The sequence below is a fragment of the Scatophagus argus genome, chromosome 8 (genome assembly GCF_020382885.2).
Source record: "Scatophagus argus isolate fScaArg1 chromosome 8, fScaArg1.pri, whole genome shotgun sequence".
Classification (NCBI taxonomy): domain Eukaryota; kingdom Metazoa; phylum Chordata; class Actinopteri; family Scatophagidae; genus Scatophagus; species Scatophagus argus.
Genome location: NC_058500.1, coordinates 7,290,747 through 7,305,217, shown reverse-complemented (window position 1 = coordinate 7,305,217; position 14,471 = coordinate 7,290,747). Strand labels below are relative to the sequence as shown.

General features: G+C 39.9%; 1 protein-coding gene across 1 annotated transcript in view; it reads right to left on the bottom strand.

Moving 5' to 3' along the window:
• Window positions 1-2,255: 2,255 nt before the first annotated feature.
• LOC124063956 (acid-sensing ion channel 1-like) overlaps window positions 2,256-14,471 on the bottom strand; it is a 40,189-nt gene continuing 27,973 nt past the window's right edge. The window contains exons 3-10 of the mRNA XM_046398121.1: window positions 6,313-6,463; window positions 6,003-6,130; window positions 4,685-4,835; window positions 4,545-4,601; window positions 4,246-4,399; window positions 3,666-3,757; window positions 3,489-3,568; window positions 2,256-2,865 (exon numbers count right to left, since the gene is read on the bottom strand). Coding sequence (XP_046254077.1) covers window positions 2,746-2,865; window positions 3,489-3,568; window positions 3,666-3,757; window positions 4,246-4,399; window positions 4,545-4,601; window positions 4,685-4,835; window positions 6,003-6,130; window positions 6,313-6,463 — 933 coding nt within the window. The 3' untranslated portion in view covers window positions 2,256-2,745. The remainder of the gene's footprint in view (window positions 2,866-3,488; window positions 3,569-3,665; window positions 3,758-4,245; window positions 4,400-4,544; window positions 4,602-4,684; window positions 4,836-6,002; window positions 6,131-6,312; window positions 6,464-14,471) is intronic.

Below are 14,471 nucleotides of genomic sequence, written 5' to 3'. Positions count from 1 at the left end.
ACTCATTAATTTTTATCTTATCACATTAACACACCTGAAGATAAATTTGTTAAAATGTGATGAACAGCATCTACATGTAAAAATGTATGACATTCCCGTTAAATTAATGTATTGAAGTCTTCTCTGGCCAGGAATCACATATTTATGTTATATTTTGATTTGTTCTGTGATCTACAGCAGGTTGAAGAAAAGCTCTGTGTACATTAGATTTTGTTGCTGTGTGTCCATCTATCCCCCTTTTGTGTTAAAATACTGGTTTAAGCTCATTTATTTCATCGTTTATCAAAATACTAAATGTGTTTTAAAGCAAAAGCATTTTGCTTTCTCTAGTGTAAAGTTAGATGTAGAGGCTGATACCACTCTCATAGTTTCCTGTTACATATGGGACTACAGCTAGTTAGCTTAGCATAAAGACTGGAAAAAGTGGGAAACAGATCGCCTGGTTCTGTCCAGAGGTAAAATTTAAAAACAACAGTAAAAACAACATTTTGTAAATGCCAGGTTGTCATCTGCACATTGTATTTATTGTAATTACATTGTAAACAAGATATAAAGTTCATTTGTGAGCTTTAGATGTGGTTTAGGTAGATTTTGTTGTCATTTCACATGTCCTGGCTAGCCGTTTCCAGGCCTTTGTATTATAGCTAAATGGCTCATGCCTGTAGCTTCATATTTTACAGACAGATATGAGAATGGTGTCAGTATTTTCTAACTTGAAAGAAAGTGACATATTTTGTCATTGGAGGGAACTCACTCCAACGAAATTTGTTCTCTGCATTTAACCCACCCAAGTGACGTGCACACACACACAGCAAAACCCGGGGCAGTGGGCGACCGCGTGCAGCGCCCAGGGAGCAGTGGGGGTTAGGTACCTTGCTCAAGGGTACCTCAGCCATGGACACCGGGACGGGGAATCGAACTAGCGATCCACCGGTTACGGGTCCGACACCCTAACCGCTGATCCACGACTGCCCCTTTCTGCCACTTTCTGCCAGTAAGCGAACAAGCTTATGTTGCAAAAGTGGAAATATTTTTAATTCTATTCAGTACAATTAGGGGTACTTAATTGGTCGAGTCTAGCCAGTAGATTAGTGTCTGATATTAGCTGTTGTTAACTTTAGTTAGATGTTGCTGTTTTCTGACTTTAAACTCTTCTGCATGTGCTTCTTTCAACCCTGTCTCCGAGAAATGTTGAGATTTAACATTTACTTGACTCAATAAAACTAAAGTCACAGGGAAGTGGCCGGGGTGGATGGCAGGACACTGACACCGGATGGTTTGAGTCCGGACACCAGTGTGTGGTTAAGCTTTGGCAACAAAAGTGCTTTTGGTTAAGGAACCAACCTTTTATTTTGGTTACATGTTCCAGAAAACAGGGTGCCACAGTGGTACGGTGGTTAGCACTGTCGCCTCACAGCAAGAGGGTTCTGGGTTTGAGTCCCGTTCTGGCCTCCTCTGTGTGGAGTTTGTATGTTCTCCAGGTGCCTTTTATCCAGGTACTCCGACTTCCTCCCACACCCAGAAACATACACTTTAGGTTAATTGGCTACTACCAATGATATGAAAAATGTATTTTGTATGTTCTAGGTTGACATTTTTGCAACCTTCGTGTATGTTATTTAATTACAGCACTCATTATGTTTATTGAAAGCAGAACTGAAGCCTTGTCAACATTATATAATCCCCAAATTAGTGTTGCAAATTAGTTGTATATAAATATCTAGGAGACAGGGCTGGGTTCTTAGCACTACAGACTGGCACTTACTGTTATCCTAGAAGTTTCCCTCAACTGTGGGCTTTCTTACAGCAGACATTTTGACTGCTGGTGATATTAATGTGTGAGAGTCAGTCAGAATGAACAATAATAAGAGCCTGAAACTAAAGCAGCTAAATGGAATTCAGCCATTATTGCTGGTCGAAATGTCTTCTGTTAGAAAAGGCCTGTGTCTGCCAGTCAGAAAATTTTATGTAGGCTCACTTTAATGACATTCAAATAGATGTAAGCCAAACATCTTTGCTATTATCCATACAAATTACTTTTTTGTTATCACTTTGCTTGACTCATAAACTCACCCTTGTAAAATGAGGTAGTACAGTATAGGCCTAGTGGCAAAATGCTCAGGTTTTTAACAAGGGAAGACTGTCATGAGGTTGGATGAAATTAATTTAAAAAAAAAAAAGTTGGTGGAAAGCAATGGGGAAATGTCAAAAGAGTGATGAAAGCAAACCTCAAAAGAAAAAAGTGAAGAGTTTAATTTAGCACTGATGACCAAATTTCTAAAAGAATATTTCCTAAATGTCAAAATTAGCATGTCACATTAATTCATTTCCCCACAAAAATATATATATATATATATATATATATAAATATAAAACTGACAGATGACAAACACCACCACACATCTCGAATTACTAATGCTGATTTACTGAAGATCCTTAGCTTAGTTCATGCCTCCACTTACTGTATCTGTTACTATGTCTTGAAACGCTGTTTTACAGATGACCATGCAGTTATTCTGACATTTTTGAATTCATCACATGATGATCACTTGTTTCTGCTGTCCTGTTCTCTGCGTGGCTTCTCTTGACTTCAGCTACTTGCTGGAATCACCTCTTTGCTCAGAAACCTTAACCAGGCCCAGTTCACAGATACTTTCGTTCCTGCAGTCTGAAAAACCGCAGTGTCCACGAACACCACTCAGAGACTAGAGAGTGCAGCGGCTCCCTCCTCACGGCTGCAGAAACCTAGTGGAAGTTACTGACGTGACACTTCACATCATCTAAGCTCAGCACCGTCCCCTGGTCGTTGTTGTTGTTGTGCTGGTGCTTTCTGTCAGAGCAGCGACACAGCTTGTACTTTATCACCTGAGTAGATAAAAAAACAGAGGTCACCTCGATCAACAGCCATTACTGACAAGGACTGTAGGAAAAGAGAGACAACACGCATGTTTTCTGATCAGTAAGGTCAATTGGCAACAACACAATCTGAAATGTTTCAAATTATTTTTCCTTTTTTAAAAAAATATATTATATTAAATATTTATTCACACAATGCTACAGTTATATTTTCTATAAGTTTTATCTCTAAACATAAAGGTCTACATGTTGTCCCAAAACCATTCCACTGCCAAAAATAAACATATTGGGTAAATAAAAACTGCGATTGACTGGCGACCAGTCCAGGGTGTACCCCGCCTCTCGCCCGTAGTCAGCTGGGATAGGCTCCAGCTCCCCCGCGACCCTGACGGATAAGCGGTATAGAAAATGGATGGATGGCTGGGTAAATAAAAAAAGTCTCCCTTTCTTATGTCTAGTTGAATTCAAACTTATAGGGTTATAGAGGGTTTTTTGTTTTGTTTTAGCTCCTCTATGGTTGCTGAAACACCCACATGCCCAGAAAACATACAAAAAACATGACCACAGTGTCTAAAAGCTCACATGCAGCAGGATTACTCTTCAGTCTAATCACTTTCCAAAGGAAGTCTCACCTCATAAAGGTAGTCAAAGAGCTCCAGAATGGTGAGTATGCTTGCCCCAATAAAGAGTCCCATTTGCCCACCAATATCACCTGGATTAAGAAAATGTATGATAAAACATGAAAAACATCACCTGCTATAAAGACAGAAAGATTAGCTCCAATAAAATGAAACTCCATAAATCTGTACCTAAAAGTCCAGCCACTTCATAAGCCTTCTTCTGTTCAATAGTTTCATAGTTGAGAGCTTCAAAAAAGATGTCTAGAACCAAGATATTATCCCTGTGGAGAAAAGCCACACACAATGTTAATATTTCATTTCAGAGAACTTTTTAGTGTGAGTCACCTTATTCAGCATTAATAAGCAGCAAATAACCAGATACTAAATGGTTTGCCACACACCATAATGTATAAACAGATAATGAATTCTGACATGTAATAAAATATGTCATCACATGAGAAGTTATCAGTAATCCCTATATCATTGTGTATTACACCATGTATTAAATGTTTATATGCTAGTCATAAATTCTAAGGGGGGACTAAGATGTTTGCCCATTTTAAATTTGCTTTGATTAATGAATGCATTATTATGATTCTTGTTGTTGTTTTTGGTAATACATTACTTTATTACTTACTTTATTCATTTTCTTTTAAGATAAATGAATAAATATAATGTGTATGTTTTATAAGCATGTATGATATAACCAGAAACTAACAAATACAGGAGAAAAATAAGTCAAGAGCATTAAAGGATGGTTGATCCTTACTTAATGTACTGCTCAGATTTGTTGTATTTCTTTGCGAGATATTTAGCGGAGGCCTTGCTGGGGATCTTGACGAAGGACAGCTCTTTGCTGTATCTGGTCATGTTGCACGGCGTCTCACACACACAGAAATCATTGTCTCTCTCCACCAGGAAATCTGGAGGGAAGCAAACCCGAGCTCAGCTTGACCTTTGGAACAGATCTGTGCATCTATGACTCAAAGATTTCATGGGATTATATATATGTGTGTGTGCTGAGTTTCTTCATCATTCAGATCGGATGGGGACGAAGCCTTTTCTCACCAAGAGCTGGGTCAGCACATTCTTTGTACAGCTCGGGGGTGCAGTAGGGCGCATCGCCTGGAGCCAAAGCAACAGTAAATTTTAACTGCGGCATCATTGATGTAACTCTGACACAGCACACAGTGAGAGCGATTTCCTACCAGGCATGTGCACCATGCGGCAGTTGCAGTTGTCCACCAGGTAGCGTGTTTCACAGTCAATGCGACAGGCTGTGATGCTGTAGCTATCAAAGAAGTCTGAATCCATTGCTGTAACCTTACAGTCTCCCCAGGGTGGAGGAAGATATATCAGCTGCAACAAGCACACACCAGACATCATGTCACTTATTGAAAAAATTTCCACATGTAGAAATAGTATTTTAAGGAGAAAAATAAATCCGATGTATACTGGATTTTAAAGGTTTAAAAGAACAATCATTTCATATGAATAAAAGCAATATGCTTTCAATTTCAAATTTAGGTCAATATCTGTTTAAATAGACAAGCGATGAGAGTTATAGATACATAGAAACATAGAAATATTGCTAAATATTATATTGCTGAGAAGCAGTCAGATGACCATACAGATTTTAGATAAATCTCAGGTTGGCGAAATTTATTTGGAAAAGAAAACAAGGCCAACATTAACATTTTTACACACACTGTTAGTTGAAACAATCCATGAGTCACTCTTTAAGACACACAAAATCCTGAGGAGAGAGAGAGATTGATTAATTGTTAATAAGTAGCTCCAGCATAACTCTGAGTCAAATCTGGAGATATCAATGAATCATTAGGAAGTGATTAGTTCATAGATTTTCTGATTGGTCGACCGCTCATGTTTCTTGCCCTGTTAGACTCTGATGTAGTAATGTTGCCGTGTTCCCAAATCTCAACAATTACTTTAATGAGTGCAATGTTCACACAACCAATAGAAATGATGGTCATAAAAATGTAATAAGAAATTATGGTCATGTAATAAAGAAATAATTGAGCTGTAAAAGACCCTGAAACGCTTTATTAAAAATCAGTCATTCTTTTTTTTACCAAAGTAAGCCTTTGCATGTAAAACTGAGTGCTGAGGTATCTTATTCTCAAAGGACTCTCCCTGATCTACTGTGGCTTGAATAATGGCTAACTTTTCTAGATCATTTTGGACAAAAGCGTCCAAGGTTTAAAGTTGTCAGGATTCAGTCTGAAAAAGGAAACATCATGTATGTCCTCATGCCAATCAGAATGAAACATCTGAACATCAAAAGTAAGATGACAGTCGTAGGTGTTTCTTAATTATGTTGCCAGGCAACTGTCAGTCAAATCTGGTCACACCGCACCCATTTAGCCCTGAACAATGTTAGCTGACTGAGTGGTAACTTTTTACAAATCAACTCGGATGTTTTTAATTTAGTCTTGAGCATTTAAAGGCACAGAGAAGAATGTCAGGGGCCTTAGCAAATGCCATGTATATGAAGATGATTTGTACCCTCTGTTCCTGACAGGACACAAACGTCTGAAACCCGGGTGCCACTCCAAACCCGAGCTGGTCAATAAACGGCGGCTCGTCCTGACTGTGGATCTGAACTTTGACCCCAGCTTCAAATGATGTCTCATCTGCAGGAAGTCAAATAAAATGGGATCAGAGCAACGGAAAAATGTGTTTCACTAATGAATCGAGACACTTGGAGGGTGTTTTGCCTTTGAGTTTGACACTGAAGTATTAACACAGATAACCAGAGAGAGAGATATAAACAGATCTGTCAGTCCCTGATAAAAGTGAATGATGGCCCCCTCACCTGTTTCTCCCCAGACAGGCAGATATTCATCCTGCTGAATGTCCAGCATGAGCTCAAGTCCATTACCCATACCTCCCTTGGTGGTGATGAGAGGAGGGCGTCCATCATCGCCGGCGTTAAAGGTGTAACACTTCCCATAACGAGTAAAGACCTGAGAGACATGAGAGATTTTTCTTAATCACATAGCTGCAAAACTGCAAAAGGCTTCTTAACAATGCTCTTCCACTGGGGGTCAGTGTTTGACTCAGTTTCTGCGTGCGTGTGAACATGTGTGTATACGACAGACATAGTTTAGAAAATGTGAGACAGAAAGAGAAAGATCTGAGACAAGGAGAGTGGATGAGAAAGAGGGAGAGGAGGGTAAGGAGGTCTTCCCATGGGTTTGTTCGTTTCACAATGAACCTCGTGAAGTGATGGAGACTGGCAGACTGGTGATTTAACATTCCCTCGCATGCTCTTTATGGTACTCATAATGGACCTGATGTTACCATGGAGACCAAGCATGCCAGCCAGGAAGAATGTAGCCTTAATTTTGAAGGGAGGCCAAACCACAGATGCTAAATTGAAGCCATGCAAGATAACGGCAGAAGCATGTGTGACACGTTATGACAGTCACGAGTGCACAACATAGATTGAAACCTATCAGTATGGAACTCTGGTTGGCGTTAAGAGTTAATCTTGCATTAGAGGGTTTTGTGTTGTATGAGTCACTTAACCAGTGCAGGGAGAATGAGTGAGAGAGTGGGAGACCAGGGATCATCGGAGAGCAAGGATGCAAAGTGAAAGAGACAGAGGGAGAGGGAGGGCGTTTAGCTGCTAATGCTTGAAGCATGCCATTGTTCAGCGTTATGGCACAGAATGATTATGATTAGAAAGAACAAACCAACCAAGTAACTGTTGAGAAAGAGTTTGGGTGCTGCCAAGGGCAGTTTAAACATTTCTGCTATCTATCAAGCAAGCAGCAAGAATCTGCGAGTCACAGAAGCAGACATCAATCTGAATGGGTAAACATTCAGTAACTATCAGGAAAGGCAGATGAAAGGCACAGCGAGCCACAAACAATATATGTGCACACATTTAGACGCGTACTGACAAACCTGAAGGGATTTTTTTCTTTTTTTTTTGTGAGGAAATCTTTGATTTTGTGCGAACAAGACTTAATGATTCAACCTAACAGCTCTGCGAGGCTGTAACTAAGGAGCCAGTATGCTTCATCAGAACTGTCAGAACGTCAAATAGCTTTGGAAACGGGTGGAACAGAGGGTGTAGTGGGTTATGCCTGATCATTTCTGTGATTTTCAAAAAGAAAAAAACAAGCAAAGTCTGTCCCTGACCTGCTGTGTACAGCTTGGAGTGTTCAGAGTTTTCCCATTGGCTGTTGCCGTTTTGAAATGAACAGGAGTGAACAGTCCTCAGTTACATCTTTCATGTGAATAAGTGAGTGCAGATGACTGAATGGCCCCTTCAGGCTGGCTCCCATGAGACCCCATGTTTAAAGGCCCTACTTAACAGCAGAGATAAACGTGTTTACAGCCCGTTGCAACGGTTTTGACCTGTATAGCTAATTTCAATGCTCATGGCAAGTGTGAAGGGGGTGAATTTCTATATTACTTGCTTGTTTAAATTATATTATGAATTATTCTAATACGTATATAATGGTTAAAATTATGTATAATTAAGTGTATAATTGTGTTGATTAACAGCTAGCCGTGAGCTGTTTGTCTACGGACCACGTCAATGTCTGCAAAACTTGTTATTAGTGAAAACTTCTATCTGTTGGAGGCTATAGATATAAAATCATTTGATACCCAATTCTGCCAAGCACTATGAAATTTAATAGCATGTGGGGATATTTCAGTCTGGGCCAAAGAGCGCTATAGCTAAGCAGTTAGCATGGATAAAAATCAGCCAGAAAACACACCCATTGTCAGGCTAACCAGTCTTTCTTTTCTTCTCATCACCCTCCTGCTGGTGGCCTTTACATTTTGCTGCCAGAAAAAGGCAGCCTTTTCTTCACAAATGAAAGCATAAATGTGTCAGGTCATACAGTGGCTGCACTTACTGTACGTCATAAATAAATCAACCATTACATAAACATTAAATCCATGTGTATGATGGATGCATCGATGTTCCTTCTTGATCTTGATCGATACACAGATGTGAGGGATGTCAGGTAACATTTGTTCTCTGCTTCTGGTTGAATAGTTGATGTTTTGACATAGGTGGTAAGAATAAGAAGAATAAAAACATCAAACATGTATAATGCACAAAGTCTGCACTGTGGTGCTTGTTCTCCTTGTTATGATGGATGAATAAATTATTGTGCACATATGAAAAAAGGTTCTCTACAGCGGAAACCATATGGAACATGAGGGGAGTAAGTGTTATGACGAAGAGAAATTCTGACTTCTGGGAGTGAAACTTAAGCTTCCTTCATACTTGTGACGTGTATGCTTTCAACACTTTTGCCACCATTAAGGTACTTAAACAAGCCGAAGCAATCTTTTTTTTTCTCTACAGGATATTTAATATATTACTTCCTGACTGCAGTTTCCATTGGCTATAATCTTCAGAGTTCTGTGATCAATAAACCTGTCACTCACGCACAATTTCACATGCATTGAAAAGCACTCAACAGAGTTATACCGTAATTAATCATTATGAACATAATTATGCACATCTGTTTTTAGAACCACGTCCGATTTCGAAAAGAATCTCTAAATCACAAATCCATGCACTTTCCCATCCATTTAGTGAGGACTTCAGTCAGTCAGCAATCTGTGTGCTGCTAAGAGGTGTCTCAGCAGGATAAGTTCAATCCATTAGTGCTCTGTTGTTTTATGGGAATGTTTTCAAAGACTTTAAAGCTGTCTTGGTTAAGTGCAAACACTTTCACTGTTATTATGCTGTAAGCTTAAACAGCTATCACAGGGAAAATGCTATTTAAATGCAACAGCGAGGAGACAGCAGCCCACGGTAACCAGCACTAAAATATATCCAAACGTGTCACATCCTGTTCTGTAGCTTGTGTAATTTACAACTGTAATCCAATTTCAGTTGACCTGGAAAAACTATACTGGGTACCTTCATACATGAATAAACTTCACAAAAATAAACAAAAGGATTAATTTTAATAGGACAAAGAGCCTAAAGCCATGCTAGCGGCCCTGTGAGGCTGGATGGTCACTGAGGTGCCTTAAGAAAATTCTTTTGTCAGCATCCTAACATATTCACAATGACAACATTAAATTACAGATATTTAACATGTTTACCATGAGCATCGTTGTAGCTTAGCTTGTTAGAATGCTAAGTTCTTAATGATTGCTAAACACAAAGTACAACATTTGCTGCCTGGTTTTGGTCCTAAAACTTTTGGACAAATTAAAATTATGACCTGATGGTGATGTTGTCATGACACAAGACATGAAAAAAAAAAATTTCATATCCAATGTTTCAGTTTGGTCCGAAGTGGTGGACTGACCAACAAACAGACTGACATTGCTGTTTCTAATACCAGCACGGCCAAAAATCTCACTGAATAATAATTCATACAGACATGTTGAAACCAAAGGGAAAAAACAGCAAAGCAAAAAAAAAGCCAGTGTAGTGTGTTCTCTGAAGGAAAGTGATCACAGTTTACACTTTGGAGTCTGATCACAACATGTTTGTAGCACAAAGGTAAAAATAATTGAAGAATAAAAGCATCAAAGCTAAACCACCTCCTCCTCTGTTTGGTTCTGAATGAAGCTGACTCACCACGCTAATAACAGCAACTCCAAAGAGAAACTGAACTATAAGCAGAGGACTGAAAGCCAGAAGCACAGTGGACTTTGTCTGTATGAGTGTGTGTGTGTAATAATTATGCCCTGAACATAGACTCAAATTGTAGATCACTGGTTGATTAAATGAAGAAGTCAAGATGAGAGGCAGACAAGAATAGATAGGAGAGACATGCAGCCCTACTTAGGGAATATGGATAAGAAACTCTTTTGCTTAATTAGAGACAGAAAACTGTGGCTCTCAGTCCCTTGTTCCTTATTTGAATAATGGGAGTCATGACAGACAGTTGAGTGCTGCTCATGACTGGGTCAGATAGGTGTGTAGGCAGGAACTTGATACGGTGGCTCCACCGCCTGGTCACCACCACTTTAATTTAGTCCCTGGCTCCATATGACATCATCGGCGCAAGATGGCTGCGCACATATTTAGGATATTTTGGCTTCACTTTTGCACAGTAGGAGGAATTGAAGACATGTTTTCCATCTTAATATCTGTCAATGGTTTAGCTGAAGGGGGGATCAGCTACATAATACATGCTATCACATATTTAGTCATAAGCCAAAGTACTTAACAAATTGTTTTATGGCAATCTACCCAATATTTGTCAAGGGGTCAAGGGGTCACCAAAACAATTTGGATTCATCCTCTGGTATTCCTAAAGTTCATAACATGGCTAATATGAATGGGCACGCTGCTAGCTAGCTAAAAATGTTGGAAATGTCCTAAAACAGCTGGGCACTGTAGCCTTTAGCAAATATACCTGAACTTGAGCACATATTGTATTTGTTGGGAATTGTTATCAGGAGATGGCTATACCTGGCTTTGGTATTTTCATGGAATTTGGTGACAATAAGGAAAATGTAGAATATCTAATTGAATTTTTTTTTCCTTTGAGTATGAGCCCAGTGAGTGAGCCCAGCTGTGAAGAGGCTGAACCACTGTATTTCTTGTGAAGGTCAAACTTGGAGTAATGAGAGAGAAATTGATCATGCAAATCAAGACCATCATGTCCAGTGCATTGGCTTTTGGACGACACCTTGGGGCAGTGCAGGCTGTAGGGCAGGGCCATGTAATGATCACCTAATCGGTTTGGACAAACAGCCTTGCTGATGTTATTGACAACTGAGGAGAAAACACGAGGCAGTTTCCAGTGTTTGAAGAAAGTGAGTGTATATCTGAAATCACTTTAAATGTCGCAATTCAATATTTCTAGGAAAGTATCATCAGTCTCTATCCCACCTTACCTGCTTCTTTATAGATAAAGTATCATAAAACCTCCTCCACAGTTGTTAGGGGAGTTTTCATCTATCATATGTGGGATTTTACCTCCCACACAACAAAGTTATTTCTTTCTTTTCTATGTTTCCTTCCTCCCTGGTCTTCCCTCATTCCCTCGTGTCTCCTGAACTATGATGTTCATTCCCCTGTGGGCTCCTCTCCATCTCCTGCCACACTTCCCTAAACCACCCCTGCTTCATTTGATGAATATTTCACAGGCCAGTAGAGACAGTTCTCCTCCTCTCTCATCCTATTCCCAGACACCATCCGTGCTCTCAGTACCTATCACCTTCAGAGACGATAGCATCGTAGCACTGGGCAAGGTGCACCTCAGGAGACCCAATGAGAGTGAGGAGTGTATCACAAGAAGAAAAATGGAAGTGTCCATTCACTTCACTTATATATGCCTCAGAGTGCTGATTCTATCTTATCAGGGCTATGCTGACCTTTGCACTATCATAGAGTGCATTTAAGATAAAGATTAAATCAGGCAGGCTTTAATATACAAGACCAGCAAGTGAGAGGAGGTTGTTTAATACCTGGATGGATATATTATGATACCATCCAGTGGTGAACGAAGGATTCACATCTCTTACCTAAGTAAAAGCATCTGTGCAGCTATTTAAAAATACTCAGTTACAATAAAAAAGTTCTGACTTCTGACTACTACTTATGTAAAAGTATAGACAAATGGCCCACGAGACTGATGCATTGATGCAGGTATATATTTTGTTATTAGTCCATCAATGTGTAAGCAGCATTTTACTGTTGAGGAGGACCTAATTTAAATGCTGTTATGGGTCAGGTAACTCCAATTTGAGGACTTGTGAGAGGGGAAGAAAATAAAGATATAAATACATTTTTTTCCTGCTTTCCTCCAGTGCATTTTTGTAAAACACTGGTTAATTTGAACTCTCTTGACCTCAATGTTAGAGGAGAAATGTCTCCTTGGTGGAACTACGCAACTCATTGACATAAGAATTTGAAACTGAAATGTTACTATGGGACCAGTAAAGTCATAAAGTCAGAAGAGAGGCTCTAACTCAGGATTGATTGAATAAATTGAATAAATCAGGAAAATAGTAGGCTGCTCAGTCAACAATTAAAATAATCTAACAGTTTTAGAAAGTGATGCCAACTTTTCACATAATTTTTATGGGTTGCAGCACACTGGGATCCAAATCAGCTGAGAATTAAACAGAGAGCCTTTCTGAGGAAAACAGAGGAGATTCACAACAAAACAACATAAATAATCAAGCAGACGCAGCAGAGCCCACAAGCCACTATCTGTCTCTTGGGACAATTAACTGTTAGTTTATCCCTGGTCTCTATGGTAGATGGGCTTGCAGTGATACCACACACTGAGAGGAAATAAGGCCCTGAGGGAAGCTTCCCTGTGATTCCTCCCACCTCTGTCGGCTATTCACAGAAATGAAGAGAGGGGGAAATTTTTGCTGAAAAGCTACGTTAAATAACTACTGAAAAATGATACTTTCAGATTCCCCCTGTGCAGACGCTTCCCGGTGAATAATGGAAATGGCCTTGTGAATTTGGACGGGAGACATAAATGTCTTAGAATTGTCAGTTCACATTCATTCAGAGCTGTTCAATTTTCTGTAGAGGCTCTAGCTGTTACCAGGCACCCTCATATTCTCCACAAGTGAGCAAAAGTTAAGTAGACTGAGATGCTAAATGACTGCTTGGGGAAATAAGACATCCACTAACAGCCTGTGATATATCACTGTGTAACTGTACGACTCTGACGCAGTTATGCAGTACACTTGTATAATATAATTATATTAAACGAATTAGTTAAACGACAGCTTAGAAGAACTCGCACTACTTGCAAATTGTGACATGTAAGATTAATCTGACCACATCATCAGCCCGCTCCCTTTTCTCTCCCTCCATACCTCGTGTGGAACTTTGATATGCAGCAGATCCACATGGGATGTTAAAACCTCCCCTGGCTGCCTTTTCCCTGCATGTCACGGTCGTCACCGTCGCCTACAAATCTCATGCCTGGCCCGCTTGTGCCAGCCATGTGTAGAGCCCACGCTCATTTCTATGCTGTGTGAGAAATGCCAGGCAGTTGGAGAGGCCATCACAGCTAGCTGTGCTTTCACTCCAGTGTGCACCGCCCTCTCGTCACGCACAGCTGAGTAAACATTGAGGGATAAACAGCCCCAGGCCCAGTCAGAGGGGCAGAGGCCTTACTACAGCTGATAACACTATAAGTGGCAGCCAGCAGGGTTAACTAGGATTAAATCCTCATCCGTCAAGAGTGTAAGCAGGCTATCTATCTATCTATCTATCTATCTATCTATCTAACCACACACCACAGCTGAGATGAGTCTTGGCTTTAAATGAGTCCCTCCATCGGTTGGCTGCAGAGACTAAAGGCTGGCTGTGAATTGTGCATGATTAGCTGTAAGAGGTGGTGGTGATGTATGGCTTACAGTGGGGAGATGTTTACTGGTGGGAACAGTATGTATATGTGCATATGTCATTTGTCTGTCTCTCTGAATATGTGTGATCATTTGAATATTTAATTTTGCTGGGATTTCTCCTCAGTGCATGTCTAATAATATGCTATGTATAGCAATGAGCTCTAATCACCTTCCAGAAGGATGAAGGACAACTTATTTGGGAAAGCCAAAAGGCTGTCACTGAGCATTTCACTTGACACCTGACTTGAACTCACTAATGACCTCAGAAGGCTCTTGTAATTGCATGTTTCCCTTTGCGCATCACATCCCAGCTTTTCTCATAATTTACACTGACTTCAATCGATACCGTCTTCACCCGCTTAATGAAATTGTGTATGATGCTTAACTTAATTTTAATTACTTTTTTCCATGTCATCTGAATTGGACAAAATAAATGACATCCAAGGAGATTTACAAGAGTCCACAAGCACTTTCCTCCCAGTGATCCCAGTGAGCCACTGTACTGTGAAAGCTTGTCAAAATGAACACTTCCCATTAAGAAATAGAGTCAGACAGCTCCCTGGGAAAAAGCCACATAAATAAGTAAAACACAGTATGTTCTGTGGTGAGATGAAGACGGTAAGTAAGTATGGACATATGGTAATATGTCAG